This window comes from Canis aureus, chromosome 3 (genome assembly GCF_053574225.1).
Source record: "Canis aureus isolate CA01 chromosome 3, VMU_Caureus_v.1.0, whole genome shotgun sequence".
Lineage (NCBI taxonomy): Eukaryota > Metazoa > Chordata > Mammalia > Carnivora > Canidae > Canis > Canis aureus.
Window position 1 is genome coordinate 34,969,282 of NC_135613.1, and position 24,256 is coordinate 34,993,537.

Below are 24,256 nucleotides of genomic sequence, written 5' to 3' on the forward strand. Positions count from 1 at the left end.
GCCAGCGCAGTAACAGTGGGGACAAGCAGAAGGGGCAGGAGAGACACTTAGGTCAGAATAAATAGGGTATTTGATAAGAAAAGAAAATAAAGAATCCAGAATAAATTAAACAACTGGTAGATGATGTTGCCATCTGCAGCGTGGAACACCCTCATATTTTCTAAGATCTGGAATATATTTTAAATTGTTACCAAAATGCTTCTCTGTAGATTTCAAACTACAGGTTTCAAAAAGCAATTTTCCACCAAAATTGACAACACAGGGGTAAGAGGTGAAAAGGGGAAAAAAAAATTTTTTTTTTAAATTGCTGACCAGTTTATAAAAAGCTAGATTCTAAAAGCACACAAAGCAGAAATCGAAAAGTCTTGGCAACAGAATGTCTGACCAATAAGTTTTTCTGAAAAAGATTCTAATTTCAGAAATCATTTTGGAAACCTACTGATAAAGAATGTACCATGTTGTTCACAAAGTTGTTGGGTTTTTTAATGAGATATTTCTAACATAAATACCTTAAACTTAAGCAAAAGCATCTCAAAGAGTGTCAACCAAATTTCATAACACAAATAACTGGCTGAGATACCACCGGAAAGCAAACTAGGGGCTGGAACATTTTTTAATTTTTTTAAAGGTTTTTATTTTATTTTTTAAGATTTTAGTTATTCATTCATAGACACAAAGAGAGAGAGGCAGAGACACAGGCAGAGGGAGAAGCAGGCTCCATGCAGGGAGCCCGACGTGGGACTCGGGTCTCCAGGATCACACCCCAGGCTGCAGGCGGCGCCAAACTGCTGCGCCACCAGGGCTGCCCTGAAGCTCATCTTTAGAAGTGAGAAGACTTTGGGGGCGGGGGTGGGCCACCAAATAGATTATTTATCTGTAAGAGGAAAATCAAATCTTTAACTCAGTCCTAGGAGAAGATTCTACAGACCTCTGCATCATGGCTGCAGCATTTCAATTTCTGGAAAAGGTTATCAGAATAAAATTTTGACTTAATTGTGTGTAGCTCTTCTTTTCAGAACAAATAAAAATAAACCAAATCTATGGTTACATGTTCCATTAACCAACTTAAAGTTAACCATTAAAACAAGTAGATTAAAAAAAAAAAAAAGAAAAAACAAGTAGATTCCACTTCCCTTACACAAATAAAAAATATAAGGCACCAATAATGGAAGCTAGGTTTACAACTCTGGAAAGAAGTGAACTCATTAACCTATCATAAAATCAAAAAGGGTACCAAATACTTCGCCAAAAACTCACTATAGAGATTATCAACAACAAGCAGTAAGTAATGCCTCCCACCGCTAATATGCTAATTAACAAATGTTTGATTGTGATTTTAAAAATGTTCCAATACTAAGCAACAAAAATTCCTATAATAATGAGAATGAGAATTACAAACCTAAAATAGAAACTAAAACTCCCCAGAAGGAAGGTGAGATAAACATTTACCCTTTTGAAAACGAAGCACAACTTTCTTGGCAGCGCCTGAGCAATCCAAAATCTTCAGAAAAGCCCTTTGCGTCTGAATTTCCCAGGTACCTGAAGCTTACACCTTAATGCGCCCAACCTTCTTCTTAAATTTCATTCTCTTGTTTAAAAACTAAAACCTTGCTAAGCTGTACTACACATTCCTGATCCTTCTTAAACAGAGCATACTGGAACCTCTTCTTGGGGACCGTATTACTAAACCCAGCCATCCTCCGGGGTTGTGAGACACACAAAGCTGTTTCATATGGTCCTGTACACACTGGCTGGCCTGCTCTGGTGGAGTCCGCTTTCAAAGTTTTCCTGTCCCACCCCCATACCATTGAGCTGCTTGCTTGTTACTTCTCACTACTGTCAAACGTGCTTTCTAAATGCTCATCATCTCGTGTTGGGACTGCTACAAAACTCTTCTAATCTGCCACTTATAATTTGATAGGAAACCTAATATTAAAATTTATTTGAACTATGGGAAAAAACCAAGTTAAAACAACAAATAAGTGAAACGCATGTAGTGAATGCACTAAAATGTGTGGGGATGTTTTGAAATGGTTCAATCTGATATATTTATGTGTTTACTTATTTCTCTCTAGTCTTCCAAATGGGAAAAATTTCCTGGAAAACTGAACTCCAGATATAAAAAGTACTATTTGGCTAAATCTTTCTAAATACAACAGTTTCCTATTCGAAGTAAAAAAATTCTCATCTTGGGCAGCCCTGGTGGCGCAGCGGTCTAGCGCCGCCTGCAGCCTAGGGTGTGATCCTGGAGACCCTGGATCGAGTCCCCTGTCAGGCTCTCTGCATGGTGCCTGCTTCTCCCTCTGCCTGTGTCTCTGCCTCCCTCTCTCTCTCTGTGTCTCTATGAATAAATAAATTTTAAAAATCTTTAAAAAAAAAATTCTCATCCTCATACTTAAAATTCCAATAAAATCAATGTTGTATATTTGGCCAGTAAACACAAAAATGTGTAGTATACCGTGGTCTGCTATTTAAGTTGTATTAAAGTTGCAATTCTTTCTTCAAATTGTTAAAACATTAAAACATTTACTTTTTTCTTTTCTTTTTTTTTATTTATGATAGTCACACAGAGAGAGAGAGAGGGAGGCAGAGACAAAGGCAAAGGGAGAAGCAGGCTCCATGCACCGGGAGCCCGACATGGGACTCGATCCCGGGTCTCCAGGATCGCGCCCTGGGCCAAAGGCAGGCACTAAACCGCTGCGCCACCCAGGGATCCCCAACATTTACTTTTCTAATATTGCAACTGGTTTTAAGTTAATAGCATTACTATGCTATATAAAACTGTCACTACCTACTATGATTTCACTAAGAGTACACTCGCCAACATACAAAAGGTACTTCCTTTGTGCCAGATTACTATCATTTTTAACAACATATGGCCAGGTAGTTACAAGGTAAGAATCCAACTGTTAGATGAACTCACAGGCCTAATTCCCAAAGGAGATTCATATACTAGATTATAAAGAAATTCTTGGTGTAAAAATTAGGCTATGCTAATTAACCTTGCAGATTCCCTATTTTTATTTCATCAATTTCAACTGATTTTTTGGAATTATTTTACTTTTTATTTTAAAATCTTGACATGGATTCTTCTTTTTTTTCTTTATAATTTATCAAATTATGATAAGCCATGATTTGTAAGGTCTTGTATTCAAATTACTTATAATTAACTAAAATTTGTTTATTTGTATTTACTTCATACTCAAATGTACAAGTATTGTTACATTTCAGGAAAAAAAGAACATGAAGTTTAACATAAACTTTAATATAAGTATTGATATTAAAATTTTATTTCATTTATAATTACCATATACTATCAAAGGAAAAAAAGGCAATGAGGTAAGTTAAAGTTAGATATATTACCACAGGACCAAACTTGGGGCTCTAAAAAAACTAAAAAGCAATGGAATCTTGGAAATACGACAAAATACCTTAGGAAGGAAGGTTCATATTAAAATGGGAATAAAACAAGCGTTCCCAACAGTTAGAGCACAATATTAAATGTCGGTTGTAGGAACATTAATTATCACAGAACTAGACAGCTAGGAAAGGTATTTCTAGCTGTTAACTGAAATCTCCTTGTTAAAAAAAAAAAAAATCCATCTCAGTGTTTTCTAACAAATAAGACAATAGCGAGTAAGTTACGTTACACAACTGTTAAACTGTGTAAGATGCCCCAACAGCACCTGACTGATTTCTACTGGTCCCCGGAACAGGATCACACTGCCTAAGAGACATATTCTCCCAACTCTGTGAAGGACCCAACAGGGAAGCATGCCCTTAGCAGTGGCCAGCAGGTAAGAAACAGTGAAGAAGTCGGAGTGGGGTATTAAACAACCGGTAAGTTATTTAGAGCAGCCGTGAGACTTTATTCTCCTAAATAACAGAACAACTCTTATCTGGCTTGGACAGGTTTTGAAGTAATACTATTCAAAATCTAAACTGGATAGCTTCTCAAAGTCCCTTCCTGACACGGAAACCATGAATTACATTTATCCAACAACAGTAGTAACGACCAAACACAACATGTGCAAAGCAGTATCTTCACTTAACTGGAGGATACTGAAAAGGTGATTTTCTGAGCAATTCTGCGTGTTCTGTTAAGTATCTGGGTGTTTTAAGGTTTTTTCCCCCCCCTCTTAGATATTTGAGTGTTTATCTGCATTCTTCTTGCTTCTTTTGAACCAGAAATTAACTGCCTTTATTTTCCAAACTTTAATTTTTAAACTAAACCCTAATTACAGCATGGGCCCAAATTACTAAACTGATTTACCTAAGTACATAACCTTGGGAAATCACTTCTTGTAAAATGAGTGGCTTGCACTGAGAGCCACTAGAATGTAACCTTTACATTCATTACTCTATTCCCACCCCCACCCCCCACCAGGTGACATGGAAGTCACTGAATGTTTACTGCCTGTCCCCAAATGACAAATATAAATGTAGTTACTTTTTCTTTTGTAACATTTATATTTTAATCTGTATATTCCCAAACATCCTGAAGAGGACACTAAAACCAAAATTTCCTATGCATCAAAAATAACTTTACATAATTTAAAATCAGATACTCATTTTTTAAGAAATAAAACAAGTAGATTATACAAGAACTGACAAACTTCACCCAGTTTGTTACACTTCCCTTTTCTTCCTCCCCATTAACCCATTGGTCCGTCCTGACCCTTCATCTGAAAGGAGAAAATGCATGGGTCATGCAGGGAGAAGGCCTGAGTTCTAGTCCCATTTCTTCCATTAACTGGCTCTGTGCAGACAAGTCACTTCCCCCTTAGGCCCTGTCAGGCTGTTTATTTCAACAAAAGAGCTGAACAAATTATTAATTTCTAAAGTCTTCCACTCTGAAGATCGAATTCTTTCATTCTACTCATTATTCTACTCCTAATGGCTTGATTTGGGGCTTGCCATATCATTCCTCAACTCAAAATTGTCTTTTTCCCTTCTTATTTTTCCTTAACTTGAATCTGATCTAAAACCATGAGTAAAGCAGAGTAAAAAAGCACAGTGTCCTTGAAGTCAAGGAGCTCAGGTTCAAATCCAGACTGCCACCAGCGAATCCCATCCCTAAAATGGTGATGTTGTGAACTATCTCACTGAGGGTTAGAAGAATGTATAAAGCACCTAATACAGTGCCTGACATGTTGGAGATGCTCAATTAGCACCTTGTTCTATTTCCCAGGATCAAAAGCCTCAGCTTCCCAATGTCTATAGCAAGGATGACCAACCAGCAAGCGGCACAGGTGGCAAGCAGGCGGATTTGTAAAACTACAGGTAGAAACTGGGTTAAACGTTCTCACCAAGTCACTGTGTGCCTGTCAGGTGTCTGCCTGTAACCTGCCAATATGGTTCTGGGGAAAGCAGGCTCAGCCACAAGTCCCTCCTGAACTCTGAAAAGCAAATGGTGCAGCCTCCTCAGACCAAATCCTCAGATCAAGAGGAAATGAAAACTTGACACAATTCTTCAAAAAAACCCGATAGATTCTCTGGATTTTACCTGAAAGCAAACTCCTCAGCCTGCCATTAACGTGAAAAGAAGCCAGACCCGTTTCTTTGCATTTAAATCTATAGGCCAGTACAGCTAATGCTGGAGTCCACCAAGCATTATTTAATTTGAGTTTTCAATTATAGGCAATGAAGAGGTGTGACAAAAGAAAAAACAGTTTTTTCAACGAAATGAGGATACACTGAATTTCATAGTTACACACCAATATACCTTCAGAGAAAGTAACAGCTTTCTTCTTGATTTCAAAATTGGGTCAAAACTGGAATAAGCAAGTAGAGGAGTGACAGGGACTTGCAAGGAGAAACTCATTTCTTAAAGTGACTTAAATACAGTTATTTAATTATGTGGGATTGTTGTCCCAAATGAGGAATAATAACAATCTTTACTTCCATACGCTAGTCAATGATACAGCCAAATTACAGGGTAATTTGAGGGCAATCAATCAAGTGTGTGGAAGCCTGGGAACCTAAGAAATCTTGTAAAGAAACCCGTTTTTTCAAAGTGCCACCTTCTTTTTCCAAGCTACTTCAGCCCAAGCGGCTGTTGCAAAAGCATGTAATTAAAAGGATAGAACACAATTCAGAAAAAATTATTTCAGAAGGCTTAGCTTAAGAATTATCCACATTTCTATCTCTATTTAAAAACACAAGCCCACTAATCTGAGCTCTGAGCTCTTCTGGGATCAGGCCAAGCTGTTCCTCTTGTCCACCCAAAATGCACTATCCGATGACTATCTGACCAAAATTCTTGATCTGAGCTGCCATTTTTTTCTGCAAAGCAATTATTTCACAGGCACTGGCGCTTCTCGCCCATCCTTCTTAAAACTGGCTAAAGTAGGTTTCTCTTCCCCGAGTTCTTTGCTCACATCCAACAGGCCTGATTTTCTCCACCCAGACTTGAGATCTGCGATCAGACCCAATGGGCCTAAACGGCCCTTTCCCCTTAACAGACTCCTCCACTCCTCCCGTTTCTCTCCCACCCTACCCCTGCCCCTCTGCACAGCACCCTCACTAAGACTGCAATTCCTTGTCACCTCTACTTTCCCCTCATTTCTCACTTTGCCTATGACCGGTACCCCCTCTACCTAGCCTTGGTCCCAGCTTCATCCCCCAATTCCAGGACTCCTCAGCGCCTGCTCTGGACCTGGCCTCTGACCTCTGACCTCTAACCTCCTCGGCCCAATCCCCACCTGGCCTTTTTAAAAAATATTTTATTTATTCATGAGAGGCAGAGTCACAGGCAGAGGGAGAAGCAGGCTCCACGCAGGGAGCCCCACGTGGGACTCGATCCCGGGTCTCCTGGATCACGCCCTGGGCTGCAGGCGACGCTAAACCGCTGCGCCACCGGGGCTGCCCCCCACCTGGCCTTATTAACGCCGGTCCCCCCCAGACCTTCTGGCAGGTAGCCCCCCCCCCCCGCCCCGCCTCCTGGGATGATGATCCTCGTCATCCCCAGTGGCTGCCCAGTCCCTCCTCATCTTTAGACCCTGCCCAACCTCCTGTGTTTCTGGTCCTTGACTAAACCCACCCCCATTCCCAACCCCAGCAGTCCTGCCCTGACCCCAGCAAAGGCCAGCACTCGGGCTGGCCCATCCCACTTTTCCTCGGACGCCCAACCCGGTGCGTCCCCCAGCCCAGGGGACCCCTGATGCACGCGCCCTCCGCATCACACGCTCTGGGCCAACGCATCAGCTCTCCCCCAGCGCACATGCTCGGCCCCACCCGCACCCCGACCCGCTGGCCCGCGTCCCGGGGCCCACTCAGCCCCACCCCCGCGGGGTCCTCTCCCTCGCTGACCCCGGCCCGGTGACCTCCGCCCTCTCTCAGCCCCTCCCCCGGGGGTCGCTCTCCCGCCCTGACCCCGACCCGGTGACCTCCGCCCTCACTCAGCCCCCCCAGGGTCGTTCTCCCCACTTGACCCCGACCCGGTGACCTCCGCCCTCTCTCATCCCCTCCCCCGGGGTCGCTCTCCCCACTTGACCCCGACCCGGTGACCTCCGCCCTCTCCCATCCCATCCCCTCCCCGGGGGGTCGCTGTCCCCCCCCCCCCGTGACCTCCGCCCTCACTCAGCCCCTCCCCCGGGGGGGCCGCTCTCCCCCCGCCCCGCCCCCGCCCCGGTGACCTCCGCCCTGGCCGAGTCCGGGGCTCCATTCCCGCGGCTTCCCGGGCGGCCCCCGCCCCCGCAGCCCACCGCGGGGTGTGCGCCCGGCCCCGGCCCCCACGGCGGGGCCACAGCCGCCGTCCTCACCTCGGCGTCCACCACCTCGTGGTAGGCGGGCGGGGGGTCGAAGCCGCCGCCGCCGCCGCCGCCGGTGCTCCCGCCGCGGGAGGGGCCGCCGCCGTCCCCGCCGCCGCCGTCGCCGCGAGAGCCGCCGCCGGGCCCGGGGCTGGGGCCGCCGCCGCTGTCCATGGGCTCGTAGCCGCCGTAGTCGAGGCCCGGCCGCTCGTTGGTGAGCAGCGCCACGGCCTCGTTGATGTCGTTCTTGGCCAGGCGCAGGGCCCTGCGGATGGTGGCGGGGTCCGAGAAGCCCATGCACAGCAGCGTGGTCATGTGCTGCTCCTCCTCCGACTCCATGGCTCGGGCCTCCTCCGGGCCGCGCCGGCCGGCGGGCGGCGAAGCTGCGGCTCCCGGGCCTGGCGGGCCGCCCCCGCGCCCCAGCGGGCCCCTGAGCTGCCGGCCTGCGCGCTCTGCTGCCGCCGGGCCGGGCTGGGCGCGGGCGTGGACGCCGCGAGCCGAGCGAGGGCGGCGGGGCGCTCAGGCGCGGCGGCGGCCCGGCCCAGCCCTGCGCGCCGCCATGTTGGCCTCCTCCTCCCCCGCCTCCTCCCCCCTCCCCCTCCCCCCTCCCCCTCCCTCTCCCCCGCCTCCCCCGCCGCCTCCGCTCCCGGAAGCGGCCCGGGCAGCCCCCGGCGGGCGGAGGGCGGGCGCGGGGGAGGGGGAAGGTGTGACTTTTTTTTCTTTCCTTTTTTTTTCCACTTAGCGAAGGGAGGGGCGGCGCAGACGGGCGGGCGGAGGCGAGGGAGGGTCCCCGGCCGCCGCCGCCGCCGCCGCCGCCGCCGCCGCCGCCGCCGCCGCCGCCGCCGCCGCCGCCGCGTGGCTGCAGCAACAGGTCCCCCCGGGAGCGGGCCGGGCGGGGGCGCAGTGGGCTCCCCGGGCCCCGCCCCGCGCCCCCCGCCCCCCGCCCCGCGCCCCGGGTGGGCCTCCTTCCTCGCCGCCCGCCGGGCCCGAGATGCGCCGCAGTCCCGCAGGGAGACTCGCCCGGTGCCGCGGGCGCCCCGGCAGACACCCCAGGGCGCCCCCCAGCTCCCGCCCACAGGGCCGGGGACCCACCCTGGCGGCCCATCGCCCCCGCCCCCGCTCCCGCCCCCCACGCGGCCCCGCCCCCAGCCCTCGCACCTCTCGCTGAAAGCGCCCTAACCCGGCGAAAGTGGATTCCCGCCCTCTGGGTGTCCCCTCTGTCCCCGGCCACCTGCACCCACCAGACGCGACCGAACTCCTACAACTGGGAAATCCCGGGCGTCTGAAACCTCTTCCCACGGCCCCACTGGTCAAGGCCAGCGCCGTCTAGGAAACCCCGGGACCCCCCCGCCCCCGCCTGCGGGGCCCCGCGCGCCCGCCGCACACGCGCTGCCCCGCTCCCGCTCCCCCCCCCGACCCCCGCCTCCCGCGCGGCCGCACCGCCGGGCTCGGGACCCTCAGCGCCCCTGACCCCGACGGGGCGGCTCCGCGCTCCCCGCTCCTGCCCTCCGCGGGAGGCCCCACGCCGGCCTGTGCGCCCCGCGTGCCCCGGGAGCATCAGCGCCCCGCGCCGCAGTCGCCTGGCCTCGGCCCAGGGAGCCCAGGCGCTCGCTGTCCCGCCCCCCCCCCCCCCCCCCCAGCTGCCTTCAATTCGCGCTTCTCTCCCGAGATCCTGAGGCCTTTTCCCTCATCTCGCCGCATGTTCCTTCGTTCAGTTCGCCCCGGTCTCTTCCAGAACCCTGCAGTCCCCAGACTGACCTTTCGCGCCCCACCACACCCTCGGCGTGACAGCCCAGCGCTCAGCACGACCTCATGGATCCCAAATCTTGACCTAGAGATTTCCCCTGTACTCTGCGAGGGTCTTTTCCCCTGGACCTTCTACGGAACCCTTCTTGCCTTGTTTGTCGTGATGGGTAGCGAGAACCTCCTTGCTGCCCATATTTACAAACACCAGCAATTTGGGACGCCTGGGTGGCGGGGGATTGAGCATCCGCCCTGCGCCCGGGAGGGGGTCCTGGGGTCCCGGGATCGAGTCCCCCATCAGGCTCCCTGCGTGGAGCCTGCTTCTCCCTCTGCCAGTGTTTCTACCTCTCTCTCTCTCTCTGTGTCTCTCATAAATAAATAAATAAATAAATAAATAAATAAATAAATAAATAAATAAATAAAATCTTTAAAAAAAACAGCAATTTGATTTACAGGGTGAATTTATTACTGTGGTTTACATTTATTTTTGTGTGTGTGGTTTACATTTAAATGAAGTAACTACATTCGTTGTACTGATTAAAGGCTGTTTTATAGAACAAAGAACAGGCCGTCCACCCAAAGGAAGTAAAGTCTCTTAATTTGTGAATGAAAAAAAAAAACAAACAAAACAAAAGCCCTTCTTACATTCTTGAACAATGACAAAACAAGAGCCTGCTAAGGACGAATGCCTTTAATGGAATCAGGTTCCACTGTCTATTGAAATAAAATTTCATTAAGTGTTAACTTCTTAGTGCTCAATGATGTTTAAATATTCATCTGTGGTACATGAGGACCAAAAGTAAACGAAGCCAAGCAGCCTATCATAGGGTACAAAAGCAAGATATTTAATTTATTCAATAAATACGTGCTATTTATCAGGTGCCAGGTACTGTTCTTGGTACTGGCGGAGCAACACTAAACAAAGCAGACAAAATTTGATGGTGGCAAAGTGATGACCTTCAATTTTGCCCTGTGTTTGATGACTTAATTCAGTGACCAAATTAAGAAATGAGTTACCAGAGGAGAGAAAGTAACAGGTAAAGGAAAAATTGTTTGCCACTGAGATTTGAGACCGAACCCAAGAGGTAATGAGACAGAGCTGGCCAATTCAGATGGCACATAAAAAGACTCATCAACAGTGGCAGGTTTATAGAACATGACAGAGGAAGCTGTGCCGGGCTGAGAAGAGGAAGCAGAGAAGGAAGCAGAGAAAAACAAAGTCTGTGATAAAAACTGGAAAGGAGCCACAAAAGGCTACAGAAAACAAGGAAGGCCATTTTTGAACCGGATCCTGGAGTGACTGAAAAGCCAGAGTGTCATTTGAGGATGCAAGTAGTTATAATCACACTTTTCTGCATGTACGAAAGCAAGTGAGCACTTTAAACCCTGTTGAATTGGGGTAGCAGGGGAGGGGCCTGTGGTGTGAATATTCATATTTTCACTTACATTTTTATTTTAGTTGCAATGAAATCTTGAAAAATGTTAAAAGGACTAAAGATTTTTAAATGACATTCAATTCAGTTATCCTTCTCTAGAAGCTTCTGGAAGAAAAAGAAAAAAAATAGCTAGGTCTTGAAGAGAGGTATGATGGGGTGTCTTGAAGAGAAAATATGAGGGCTTTCTCATATTAATAACTAAACTACAAAATATTTCATGTCTATTTTGAACCAGTCTGAGGACTAGAAAGACAAGTATGACCAAGACAAGCATAGTTCCTGGCCTCTTAGAATGTATTGTCTTTAAAAGGACATAGATAATAAAAAAGGGATCATCAAATGTGTTAGGTACTTTGATAGGGAATTTCAGGACATAAGGGGCAAATTTCTTGCCTTCTACAGGGGTAAATTGCCAAGTGTAGGAAATCCAAATCCCAGAGGATATTTAAAGTATAATCTGAAAGGCAGAAAAATGAGATGGAAAGAGAGAGATCCAAAAAAATAGGAACAGGATGTGCAAAGGCCCTGGAGTGAGTGAGAGGAAAGGAATTGAGAAGAATGAAAAGCTACCAAATATGGCTGAGGTTCTAGGGAGGTAGTGACAAGGGAAGCTGGAAAGGTAGGCAAACACCATCTGAGAAGGTCACTTAAACTGTGGTAAGGAGTTTGCACTTTATTTTGAGAGAATAGGAAACCACTGAAATATTTATGTGGAGGAGAGAGGTGATGTTATTTAAATTTTAGGAGGAGTGTGCAATGTGGAAGATGGTCTAAACGGGAGGAAAGGTAAAGGTGGAGAATTCAGTTGACCAGTTAGCCTCTTGGTTGCCAGATAATCAGCAAACCCATCAAAGGGAAATGCTGAATGACAGGCTCACCTCTCTGTACTTCCTTTCTCTTTGGTATTTGGCCCTTGAAGTTCTTAGGGGAAACTGTGGTTTTTTTTTGTTGTTGTTGTTTTAAAGTAGGCTCCATGCCCAGTATGGAGTCCAACGTGGGGCTTGAACTCACAACCCTGAGATCAAGATCTGACCAGAGGTTAAGAACCAGACTTTTAACCAACTGAGCCACTCAGGCACCACTCTTAGAAAATTTCAGTGCCTTCAAACAGAAATTTCTTCTGCCCAGCTTGTCTAGTTGTTCTGTTAGAGGGATGGTCTGTCATAGTTGGAAGGAGAACTCCCATAGAAGATGGAGAAAATTTCTTCAAGGTGGCAGACCCTGACAAAGGGAGATTTTCCAAGACTAGGAAGAGGTTAGTATTTTGGATATTCCCTGAGGAGGAAGAGCCTTGTCCTGCTAACTTGCAGTACCCCCAGGAAGTAGAAAAAGCTCAAAGAGAAATGATTGCGTGAGTCCCAGATTTGCAGCCTGTACAAAATTCTCCAATTTCCAACAGGACAGGGAAGCACAACAGAATCACCTTCCTTCAAAGGAGCTTGGCCTCTGCACGCTTAGACTGTGATCCCTTCAGTGTTAACTAGTATAGACCAAGAACCAAAGGATTCTTCCGTTGTTGTAGATGGACAAGCCTGGGCAATTTGCATAAATCCTCCCTGCAGTAGGAGAGGGAACCTTCTCGTTATTACTGTAATTCAATATCTCAATACTGGCAGGTAGGGGGTTTGAGTGAGCTTTAATTTGTTTCTCAAAAAATAAAATGACATTTAGGGCAACACCAGTGGCTCAGCGGTTTAATGCCGCCTTTGGCCCAGGGCATGATCCTGGACCCTGGAGCGTCGGGCTCCCTGCATGGAGTCTGCTTCTCCCTCTGCCTGTGTCTCTGCCTCTCTCTCTCTCTCTCTCTCTCTGTTTCTCATGAATAAATAAATAAAATCTTTAAAAATAAAATAAAATAAAATGACATTTAATGTCCCAGATTTTGATGGATGCAAATTCATACCCACTGTGTGCATTAAAAAAAAAAAAAAAACTAATAAAAACTGCCACTAGAAAAAATAGGCATCAATGGCTATACCTAGAAAACTCTATTTGTGATCCCTGGGTGGCCCAGTGGTTCAGAGACTACCTTCCACCCAGAGCGTGATCCTGGAGTCCTAGGATGGAGTCCCACATCAGGCTCCTTGCATGGAGCCTGCTTGTCCCTCTGCCTGTGTCTCTGCCTCTCTCTGTGTGTGTCTGTCATGAATAAATAAGTAAAATCTTAAAAAAAAAAAAAAAAAGAAGAAGAAGAAGAAGAAGAAGAAAGAAAAGAAAACTCTATTTGGGCATTATTTGTTTATTTATTTATGTATCTATTTATTTATTTTTATAACAGCTTTATTGAGAGGTAATTCACATACCATATAATTTACTCATTTAAAGTGTAAGAGCCAATGGTTTTCAGTATATTCACAGATATGTGCTCTATAGTCACAATCCATTTTAGAACAGGTTTCAGGGATCCCTGGGTGGCGCAGCGGTTTAGCGCCTGCCTTTGTCCCAGGGCGCGATCCTGGAGACCCGGGATCGAATCCCACGTCGGGCTCCCGGTGCATGGAGCCTGCTTCTCCCTCTGCCTATGTCTCTGCCTCTCTCTCTCTCTCTCTGTGTGACTATCATAAATAAAATAAAATAAAAGAAAAAAGAAAAAGAATAGAACAGGTTTCATTACCTAAAGAAGGAAACCCCATACCATCTAGCTATCTCTCTTCTGTATTCTCATTCCCCTCAGTGCTAAGCAATCACTAATCTACTATAGATTTGTCTGTTCTAGAAACTTAATGTACATGGAATCTTATAATATTTGGTCTTTTTTGCCTGACTTCTTTTATTCAATATACTATTTGCAAACTTTATCCATGTTCTATACCACATTTTTGGTATTTTGCTCCAGGCCCTGGCCAAATATAGGTGTGCTGTATTTTGTTTATTTATTCGTAATGGATATTTGAGTTGTTTCTACTATTTGGGTATTATGAATAATGCTGCTATAATTATTTATATACGGGGATCCCTGGGTGGCTCAGTGGTTTAGCGCCTGCCTTTAGCCCAGGGCGTGCTCCTGGAGTCCCTGGATAGAGTCCCACGTGGGGCTCCCTGCATGGAAACTGCTTCTCCCTCTGCCTGTGTCTCTGCCTTTCTCTCTCTGTGTCTCTTATGAATGAATAAATGAAAAAAATCTTTTAAAAAAAAGTTTTTGTGTGGACATGTTTTCATTGCTTATTGGTCATTTGTGTATCTTCTTTGGATTAATTCTACTCAAGTCCTCTATTCAATATCCTCTTTGAATTGGCATATTTTCTTTTTATTACTATGTTGTAAGACTTCTTTTATATTCTAGATCCAAGTCCTTTACCAGATGTATGATTTGCAAATATTTACTGCCATTCTGTGGCTTGTCTTTTCACTTTTTTGCTAGTGCCCTTTGGGGTATAAAATTTTTAGTTTTGATGAAGTACAATTTATATTTTTTCTTTCATTGCTGTGCTTTTGGTGGCATATCCAAGAAATCATTGCCAAATCTCATGTCATGAATTTTTTTTTTTTTTTTTTTTTTTTGCCTGTGTTTTCTTCTAAGAGTTTTATAGTTTTAACTCTTGCTGTTAGGTCTTTGATCTAGTTTGAGTTAATTGTTGTATGTGGATTGGAAGGTAAGGTAAAGGTCTAATTCCATTCTTTTGCATTTGGCCATCTAATTGTCCCAATATTACTTAAAGATTATTCTTTTCCCCATTTGATGGTCTTGCACACTTGTCAAACATCAATTAAACATGGACCCTCAAGTTATTCTGGAATCTGAATTCTATCCCATCAATCTATATGTCTATCTTCTTTTTTTTAACAGACTTTTTTTTTAAGATTTTATTTATTTATTCATGAGAGAGGCAGAGACATAGACAGAGGGAGAAGCAGGCTCTCTATGGGGAGCTTGATGCAGGACTCTATCTCAGGACCCCAGGGTCACACCCTAAGCCAAAGGCAGAGGCTCAACTGCTGAGCCACCCAGGTGCCCCTGTATGCCTATCTTTCTGCCTATAGTACATTGTCTTGATTAAGGCTCCTCTGTGGTAAGTTTTTTTTTTTTTTTTTTAAAGATTTTATTTATCTATTAGAGACAGAGAGAGAAAGAGAGAGAGAGAGAGAGGCAGAGGGAGAAGCAGACTCCAAGGAGGGAGCCCGATGTGGGTCTCGATTCCGGGTCTCCAGGATCACGCCCTGGGCCGAAGGCGGCACTAAACCGCTGAGCCACCGGGGCTGCCCTGTGGTAAGTTTTAAAATAAGTTCAAGTCCCCCAATTTTGTTCTTTTTCAAGATTGTTTTGGCCATTCTGAGTCCCTTGCAATTATATATGAATTTTAGAATCAGTTTGTCAATTTCTACATAGAAATAAGCTGGAATTTCCATAGAGATTACATTGAACCACTACATAGGGATTACATTGAATCACTAAACAGTTTAGGGGAATATTACCATCTTGACAATATTAGGTCTTCCAATCCACACATATGTTATGTAAGTCTTTCCATTTATTCGACTCTCCTTTCTTTTAGTAGTGTTCTGTACTTTTTAGAATATGTCTTGTACTTCTTTTGCTAAATTTATTCTTAAATATATTTTTTCTTTTTGATGCTATTGTAAGTGGAATAGTTTTCTTTTCTTTTCTTTTAAGATTTTATTCATGTATTCCTGAGAGACAGAGAGAAAAGCAGAGACATAGGCAGAGGGAGAAGCAGGCTCCCTGCAGGGAGCCTGATTTGGGACTCAATCCCAGGACCCAGGGATCACACCCTGAACCAAAGGCAGATGCTCAACCACTGAGCCACCCAGGTGCCCTGGAATAGTATTCTTTTCTTTTCTTTTTTAAGATTTATTTATTTATTTATTTATTTATTTATTTATTTATTTATGAGAGAGAGAGAGAGAGGCAGAGACACAGGCAGAGGGAGAAGCAGGCTCCATGCCGGAGGCAGACGCAGGACTCGATCCCGAGACTCCAGGATCATGCCCTGGGCCAAAGGCTGGCGCCAAACCGCTGAGCTACCCAGGGATCCCCCTGGAATAGTATTCTTAATTTCATATTTGGATTGTGTGATGGCAAATGTATAGACATACAATTGAATTTTATAAATTGATCTGGTAACCTACAACCTTTCTAAACTTACTAGTTCTAACAGATTTTGAGTGGATTTCTTAGGATTTTCCACTCACAAGTTCATGTTATCTATGAATAAAGATAGTTTTACTTCTTTTCAATGTGGATGCCTTTTGTTTATTTTTCTTGCCTAATTGCCCTGGCAAGACCCGGTACAGTATTGAATAGAGATGCAGATGGCAGCCATCATTGTTTTATTCCTGATTTTAGGAGGAAAACACCCAATCCTTCACCGCTAAGTATGATATTTGCTGTGGGGTTTTCATGTATGGCTTTTATTATGTTGAGATAGTTTCCTCCTATTCTTTTCAAGAATGATCAATGTGGCTTATGTTTTTTATTCTGTTGATAATGTGTATTGCTTTTATTGATTTTCATGTTAAATCAGTCTTGCATTCTGGGATAAATCCCACTTACTCATGATGTATGATAGTTTATATATGTTATTGGATTTAATTTGCTAATAGTTTATTGAAAAACACAGTAATACTCTTGGGGAAAGGGAGTAGTTACTTTTATTTTTTTATTTTTTAATGTGAAAATGGAGTAATTTATTAACTAAAATGCTACAAAAATAGTGCACTCAATTTCATATTTTATAAAAGTACATTTGAAAAGGATGAAATATTCTTTATATATATATATATATATATACATATATATATAGCTTTTCCCCAGAAATACTTTTATTTTTTTTCCCAGAAATACTTTTAAAATGTCTTAAGATACATTCTAAGACTTATAAACCTTTTAATATTATTGTTATTATTATTTTAAGTTTTTATTTTAGTTCCAGTTAGTTAACATATAGTGTTATATTAGTTTCAAGTATACAATATTGTGATTAAATACTTTCCATAAATTACCATGTTCTTATCACAATAAGTGCACCGATTAGGTGAGGGGATGTGTTAAATAGGTGATGGGGATTAAGGAGAGCAATTAGTTTATTTTGTTTTTGTTCTGTTTTTAAGGAAAGCAAATAATTTTTTTTTTGGAAAGCAAATAATTTTTTAAAAAGATTTTATTTATTTATTCATGAAAGACACAAAGACAGGCAGAGACAAAGAGAGGGAGAAGCAGGCTCCTCCGCAGGGAGCCCAATGCGGGACTCAGTCCCAGGACCCCGGGATCATGCCCTGAGCCAACAGCAGATGCTCAGCCAGTGAACTACCCAGGCATCCTGGAAAGCAAATAATTTTAGAGGAATCTAGATTCTGACAGTATGAAAAGTGGAGAAAGCTAGAAGGAAGAGGAAATGATAATTTTCAAGTCCAAGACTCCTCTCATCCTTTACTAGAGATAGTATGTTGCCAAATGGGGAGTCATTTAGAAGTTAACATGGTATCCTCCTTCACTTAAGAATGATGCAACTGACCTGATGGTAGTCCAACATTAGATTTTGGATGTTTCACCAGTAGCAAGAATGAGTTTTCCTGAGCCCCGTGACTAATGGGCAGATCTATCCCCTGGGCATGCAAACTGCTTTCACGGCCTCCACTTCGGAAGGCACTTTACTTGTAGCAGATGAGTTATGAATCCAATGGTCCACAGCATAAATGCATGCTATCGGGTTGTCAAGTAGAGAGGTAAGGCCAAGGTTTTGACTGCCAAATGGAGTTTTCCTTAATTTGTTAGGCAGTGAGCAGCCATTAAAGGTTTTGAGTCAGGAAATGACATGATTGAAAGTATGATTAAAAAGACTAAACTACCATTAGTGTGTTGAACATAAGAGATTCAATAAACAGGTGTGGGGGGAGAATGAAAAGAAGCATGCAGAAGTAAGGTAGATTCTTTAAGATTTGGTAATTGAATTTGATGATCAAGGATAAAGAAAAATATCTAGATTTTTAAGGCTGGATAATCTGAAGCCAGGGTTTGATCAGAAGGGAAGATGATGACTTTGGCCTTAAATGGGTTGATATTTCACTAGGAAAGTTTGCCTGTAGTCTTCCCCAATTATTTCGCATGTGTCCATTGGAAAACAAAACAGTTAAAGCTGATAAACATTTACAAGGAAAGGACACTGGGGACATTTAATTTGGAAAGTGAAAAGATTCTGAAAGAGATAGATGAAAGGAACCATTTATTTCTCTGATGACCTAGTTCCTGGCCTTTAACTCAGCATACTCACCTATACATGACACCGCATGCCAGCTGAAGAAAGCAAAACACATTTTGAGACAAGTGCCCCCAGCAAACACTCCCATTTTTACCCACTGCTTTTCATTTTCATCTCCCTGCTCCTAGATAGCTTGTTCCATATCTTGGTTTACAAACTGGCCCCTCTGCAAAGAGGACAAGGAGAGGCTAACAAAGGAACCGAACCACTCCATCACTCCATACTGGTAGGTGGCAGTTTTAATAGATAAGGGGACCTACCTAAATGAGGCTTGTCTTGGGCAGCCACACTGCACCTGTCTGCCAAATCCTAAAAGTCTACGTGGAGGTCTTACCAGGGTTCAGTAGCGTATACTGTTCAGATGGTCTCAATACCACATTACTATTGGAAGGCTATGATGTGGTAGCTTCTAGCATGGGGAAGGCAATGGGATGAATATTCCAAGGACAGGGAAGGAGGTGACGGGCCTCTGATTGCCCAGCTCAGCTATTGGATCAACTGGCGGTCACGTCCTCTCACTGACCTCTAGCACGTCATATTCAAGGCTTCCATATTGCTTTTAATCTGCTTGTGGCCTCTTGTCTGTAGTAACATGTGATTACTCTTCCTGCATGTTGGATACCTCTTTCCATGGGCTCAGATTTCAGCAATCTCAGTTTCCAGTAAAAGACTTCCTCTGCTAGACCAGCCCCTCAGATACCTCCTGTTCGTGCTAAATCCAGGGTCTCTGCCAGGAGGTTTGGGCAGTTTATTTAATTGTATAAGCAGGTTTAGTTTGTCCAAAGTCACATTTTATAAGGAAGATATGGTCATAATGTGACAGTTTGCTGTTCTCCAACTAACTGAAAATTCTAATAAGGGATATGTTTACCTTGATAACAATGTTGAAACTCTGGTGAAAAGAGAAAGATGGACTCTCCCTATCTGGAGTGAAAGATCTAGAGTTGAGGCTTTTAATTTCCCCCGAAACCTGGAGGACCTGCCTCTCAGACTTCCGCTTCATTCCAACGTGATTTAGAAGTCTGTTTCATTTCCCCAATGTTGACTCACCAGGCTGGATTAATTTTCCAGGGTGTTGTGCTAATTATAGGCTGGTGGAGCTAATGAGCTAAATCAAAATGGCTCCAAGTGAAAAAGTAGCAGAGCACCCTGGGTTCTGCTCAGATGCGGAGCTATTTATAACTTCACAATTGTATGGTTACTATTAATTAGTAAGTATAGCAGTGACCCTCAATTTTCAAAGGCGTCTACACCATCATTTTCTAGTTAATCTTTCCCATCCATCACTGCTTTCGTTTTACATGAAGGGCGGAGCTGATGAATTACTTGCCTGAAGTCATGTCTATAGCAAAGCCAGAATTATACTGTAAACATTAGGAATAATAATAAACATAAGCTGTTTGCAGACTGCTTTGGAGTTTTCAAAAGGTCTTGTCCTTTGTCATTCACTTACACTTCCTAGTATCCCTAAGGGTTCCAGGTGGTTAATGGAGGGCAGCGGTAGAGAAGAGGGTTTGGTTCAGTCATTTTAACCTTTGTTTTATGAGGCTTTAGTTTTGTTCCATCCAAACCTAAAATATACAAACGCATAGAATCTAGTACCATTAGAAACTTCAATTTAGGAGCATCTGGGTGGCTCAGCGGTTGAGTGTCTGCCTTTGGCTCAAGGTATGATCCCAGGGTCCTGGGATTGTGTCCCACATTGGGCTCCCCACAGGGAGTCTGCTTCTCCCTCTGCCTGTGTCTCTGCTTCTCTCTCTGTGTCTCTCATGAATAAATAAATAAAATCTTAAAAAAAAAAAAAAAAGAAAGAAAAAGAAAAAAGAGAAAATTCAATTTAAGAAAGTTGAGAACATCCAGATTGCTTATGCTAGAATGTTGGCATAAAACCTCCAAAAAGTGGAGCTGGTTTTAGTGATGGCTGTGACCCTTCATTCCCTGTTTCTGCTCACTTTTCCCCACTCAACTGCTTGGGCTTTTCTTGACCTTCATAGGCCGAGAGTGCCCACTGCCTTCTGCATTCAATGTTTTTTTAACCATTTATAATTCCACAAGCAGAGATGCACATAGTTGGATGAGTTCTTAAAAAAATTATTTATTTCTTTTAGGGAGAAAGAGAGACAGAGAGCAAGTGCATACGTGAAGGGAAGAGGGGAGAGGGAGAAGAAGAGGAAGAGAGAATTTCAAGCAGACTCCCCACTGAGTGTGGAGCCCAATGTGGGGCTCGATCCCACAACTCCGAGATCATGAAGCCAAGACTCAGACACTCAACCCACTAAGCCACCCAGGCACCCTACAGCTGGACAAGTTCTTGAATGTCACACTGGTACCTCACTGATGACTAAACTGAGACTCAAAGAATTAAGTCATTTTCCAAGTCTTATAGCTAGCAATCCTCGGAATGAGGGTGGACAGCTGCTGGACTTTTGCTCAAGTTTAAAAAGGACTAGACAACAGTCAGGCTGCCACCAGAGCAGTGTTGGTCACAGAACAACTACTGAATTAGCCACAGAGACTGCAGTTCCCAAAATGTGTTCATAGGCACTCTTGACATAGGGCTCTGTGGTTATGTTACTTTGCCCTGGTGGGAATTCACCAGCAAAATAGAAGATTGGAGATGCTAGAAAGTCCCTTGGGAAACAGTTTTGTTTAACTAAGCACTTATCACATGATTTAATCATTTTCTCAACTCAGAGAAAACCTAGTAACACCCTGTGTAATCAGTGTCCCTTGGAATGTGTTGAAGATCAAATAAAAGGTACCTGTTGAAATGGGACAGTCACAGGCAGGGCGAAAGCCTCTTGCAATTTCTTCACTACACTGTATTTTAACTTCACCACACCTTGGGTGTAGATGTTATTGTGTCTACTCGTGGATGAGCTCAAGACTCTGGTTGCATGTGACAGATTTGAATTCAAATTTGTTTAGGCAAAAAGGGGTATCTATTGGTTCATGTCACTGAGAAGACTGGAACATTGAAACCAGCAATTTCTTTTTCTTTTCCTTTTTCTGCTTCTGTCTGTTTGCCAGGTCTGTTCATTCTTCTTACAGACAGATGTCCTTACAAGAATGGAGACATGTGGGACACCTGGGTGGCTCAGTGGTTGAGCATCTGCCTTTGGTTCAGGTCATAATCCTGGAGTCCTAGGATCAAGTCCCGCATTGGGCTCCCCATGGGGAGCCTGCTTCTCCCTCTGCCTATGTCTCTGCCATTCTCTGTGTCTCTCATGAATAAATAAATAAAATCTTCAAAAAAAAAAAAAAAAAGAATGGAGACATGCCTTTGCACAGCTTAGATCTGTGTCCTGTCCAAAGAGGAAAGGATCCCCTGATTGCCTGCCCACCCAGCCAGTATCACTTAGCAGAATCCTAGAAAGTAACTCAGTTGGCCAGTGGGTGTCATGTGCCCCTCTGCTGTCCATCTCTGTGGCTGAGGAAAGGGGTACTGCACTTAGTTTAGACTAAATCTCATGCTCTTTCCTATGGACAGGAAGGAAATGCTCTCAGAAAGACCAGAAAGGGACTGAGACAGAATAATAGCCTGAAAGTTACATAACCTGCCTCAGGTGACATAGCCAGTAAGCGCCAGAACTGGGATTTAACTCAGGTCTGTCTAACTCCAAAGTCTGTCTGTCTTCCTGCCTCTGTGCATGTATGTTGTGTGTGTAAATATATATACTTTTTTTTTCCTGTGTGATTTGTTTCAATAAGATACAATCTCTACTCTTAAGGAAGGAATAGTTTGGTAGGAAAGAGGCACACTCTCATAGTAATAGGAGTAAAAGATATAACAACCATGGCCATTCAGAGGATGGAGAGACCATATCAAGATCATATCTTAATCTCCAGGCTAAGATTCTAAATCTTTTGGCATTATGGGCACTTTTGAAGATCTGAAGAACCCCGTGAACTTTTTCCCCAACATACACACACAATTTCGCATGCATTTTTTTACATGCATTTGAAAGATGTTCATGGACTCCTGCAAGCTGATCCTTGGTTCTCCAAGGAGCTTAAGACTGAGTTAATAATGACTGCTTTGAAAATGTACTTATGTAGAAGAACCAGTTTAAATGATCTGCCCTTGCTATAGAATGTTGGTATTGCCAGCGTAAACTGATGAACCTCAGTGTGGGTCTTTCAGTACCAGCCAGAAGGGCCCAGGAAACCCAAGTCAGAGCCATGGAGAGCGAAGAAAAGCTCAGGAAATAATGTGTTTCTTGGAAAAAACTTTGGGACGTGCTGATAACACAGAAATGGTACTTGTTCAAATGGGGCCATTATAATCAGGGAGATATTCTTAAGATTTACCACTGCTATTTTTAGTATAAATAATAGAATCAGAACCATCTAATTTGACCTCATTTTATTTTTTATTTTTTTAAGATTTTACTTATTGATTCATGGAGCACAGAGAGAGGCAGAGACACAGGCAGAAGGAGAAGCAGGCTCACTGTGGGGAGTCCGATGTGCGACTCGATCCCAGGACCCCGGGATCATGCCCTGAGCCAAAGGCAGACATTCAACCACTGAGCCACCCAGGTGTCTCTTGACCTCATTTTAAAGGAAAAAGAAATGTGGAAAGGGAAAGAGATTTACTCAAGGACACACAATTGAAGAATGTCTGTGACTTAACTAAGCAAGGTTCTTGTCCAACACTTTCTTCATTCCGTGTCACCACATCATCATGCCACACGGAGGGAAGAGGATGAATAGAAACAATAGCAATCATGTATTTTTAACATTCACCCCACTTTATTATAACTTGATTTAACTGTTCGTTTTCTCTACTAGACTGAAAACTGAGAGCAGGACCTCTGGCTGCTTACTTCACAGCTACGTTCCCAAGATTTAACTGATGGTAGACCCTCAATACACACCCCCCTTCTCTGAATGACTGGAGAATTTCTACATGGCAGGAACATCACTACTCCAGTTAGAACATGTCCTGTGATGTTTAAACATCTCCTGATGTGGCCCCTGCCACCCTGCCCTTTGCTGTTCTCCCTTGGCACTGTCCACAAGTCCCCAGTCCTCCTGACTCGAGCCAGGGAAAGCTTCCACCTTCCATACATTACGAAGGTGCAGGGACTTCTAACTGCTGCTTGGCTCGCTGCCTGAGGCCCCGAAGCGCAGGGCTGTCCCATGTTCCGTCTCGGCTCTCACTGGGGGCATTCCAGACCCCTGGGAAACACAGAGCTCCAGCCTGCCTACGAAAGGAACCATGGCAAGCACTTCTTCCTCCTCAGTAGATGCCACCACCCAGCCCCACGGCAGAGAAACCTTTTCATTACCTCCTTGAAACCCAGGCCAACCTTGAGAAGCGTTCATTTTTATTCAAGTGTTTGCTAATCAAACCAGATATCCTCAGTCTTTGGCAGAATATATGCACGGATGCTCTGCTATGTCTATCAATAGGCACTTTGGGTTTAATTTATTCAAAGGAAATGTCTGGGTAATGTGCTTTTAATTCACTGAAGAAGGATAAGTGTCCAAACCTCTGCAAACTTACTCTGAAATTAATGTTTTAAGGCCCATATAACTGTAGTCCTGTCAAATATTCCTTTAAAACACACCTCCTTGGGATCCCTGGGTGGCGCAGCGGTTTGGCGCCTGCCTTTGGCCCAGGGCGCGATCCTGGAGACCCGGAATCGAATCCCACGTCGGGCTCCCGGTGCATGGAGCCTGCTTCTCCCTCTGCCTATGTCTCTGCCTCTCTTTCTCTCTCTGTGACTATCATAAATAAATAAAAATTAAAAAAAACAAAACAGTACTTTAAAAAAATAAAACACACCTCCTTTATTTGCTTATTTTTTAAGATCTCATTTATTTAATCATGAGAGACACACAGAGAGAGAGAGGCAGAGGGTGAGTTCATTGTTAAAGATTTATCAGCACACCATTGTGCACGAAAACATAATTTGGGCAAAGGATGCGTGTACATTTGAGGTGAATAGGTAGGAATTTCAAAGCAATTTTCAGAGCCCTACCTAAGATAAAATACCCAGTGATGGTGCCCCGTGCTTTAAACCAACACAGTAAGAATGCATTCTATAGATTGCTTATTTTTTGCAGGAATCTTTCTTCAGCTCCTGGTACTTAAGAGTCA

At 44.2% G+C, this 24,256-nt stretch overlaps 1 protein-coding gene across 4 annotated transcripts in view; it reads right to left on the bottom strand.

The window, feature by feature from the left end:
• The window catches only part of USP24 (ubiquitin specific peptidase 24), a 135,262-nt gene extending 127,123 nt beyond the window's left edge, over positions 1-8,139 (bottom strand). For 2 of the 4 annotated variants that reach the window (XM_077891910.1, XM_077891908.1), the window contains exon 1: positions 7,764-8,132. In XM_077891910.1, the coding sequence (XP_077748036.1) occupies positions 7,764-8,090 (327 nt within the window). In that variant the 5' untranslated portion in view covers positions 8,091-8,132. Of the gene's footprint in view, positions 1-7,763 lie in introns of all 4 variants that reach the window. The other 2 variants (XM_077891909.1, XM_077891912.1) reach the window with 2 other exon arrangements.
• Positions 8,140-24,256: the final 16,117 nt, after the last annotated feature.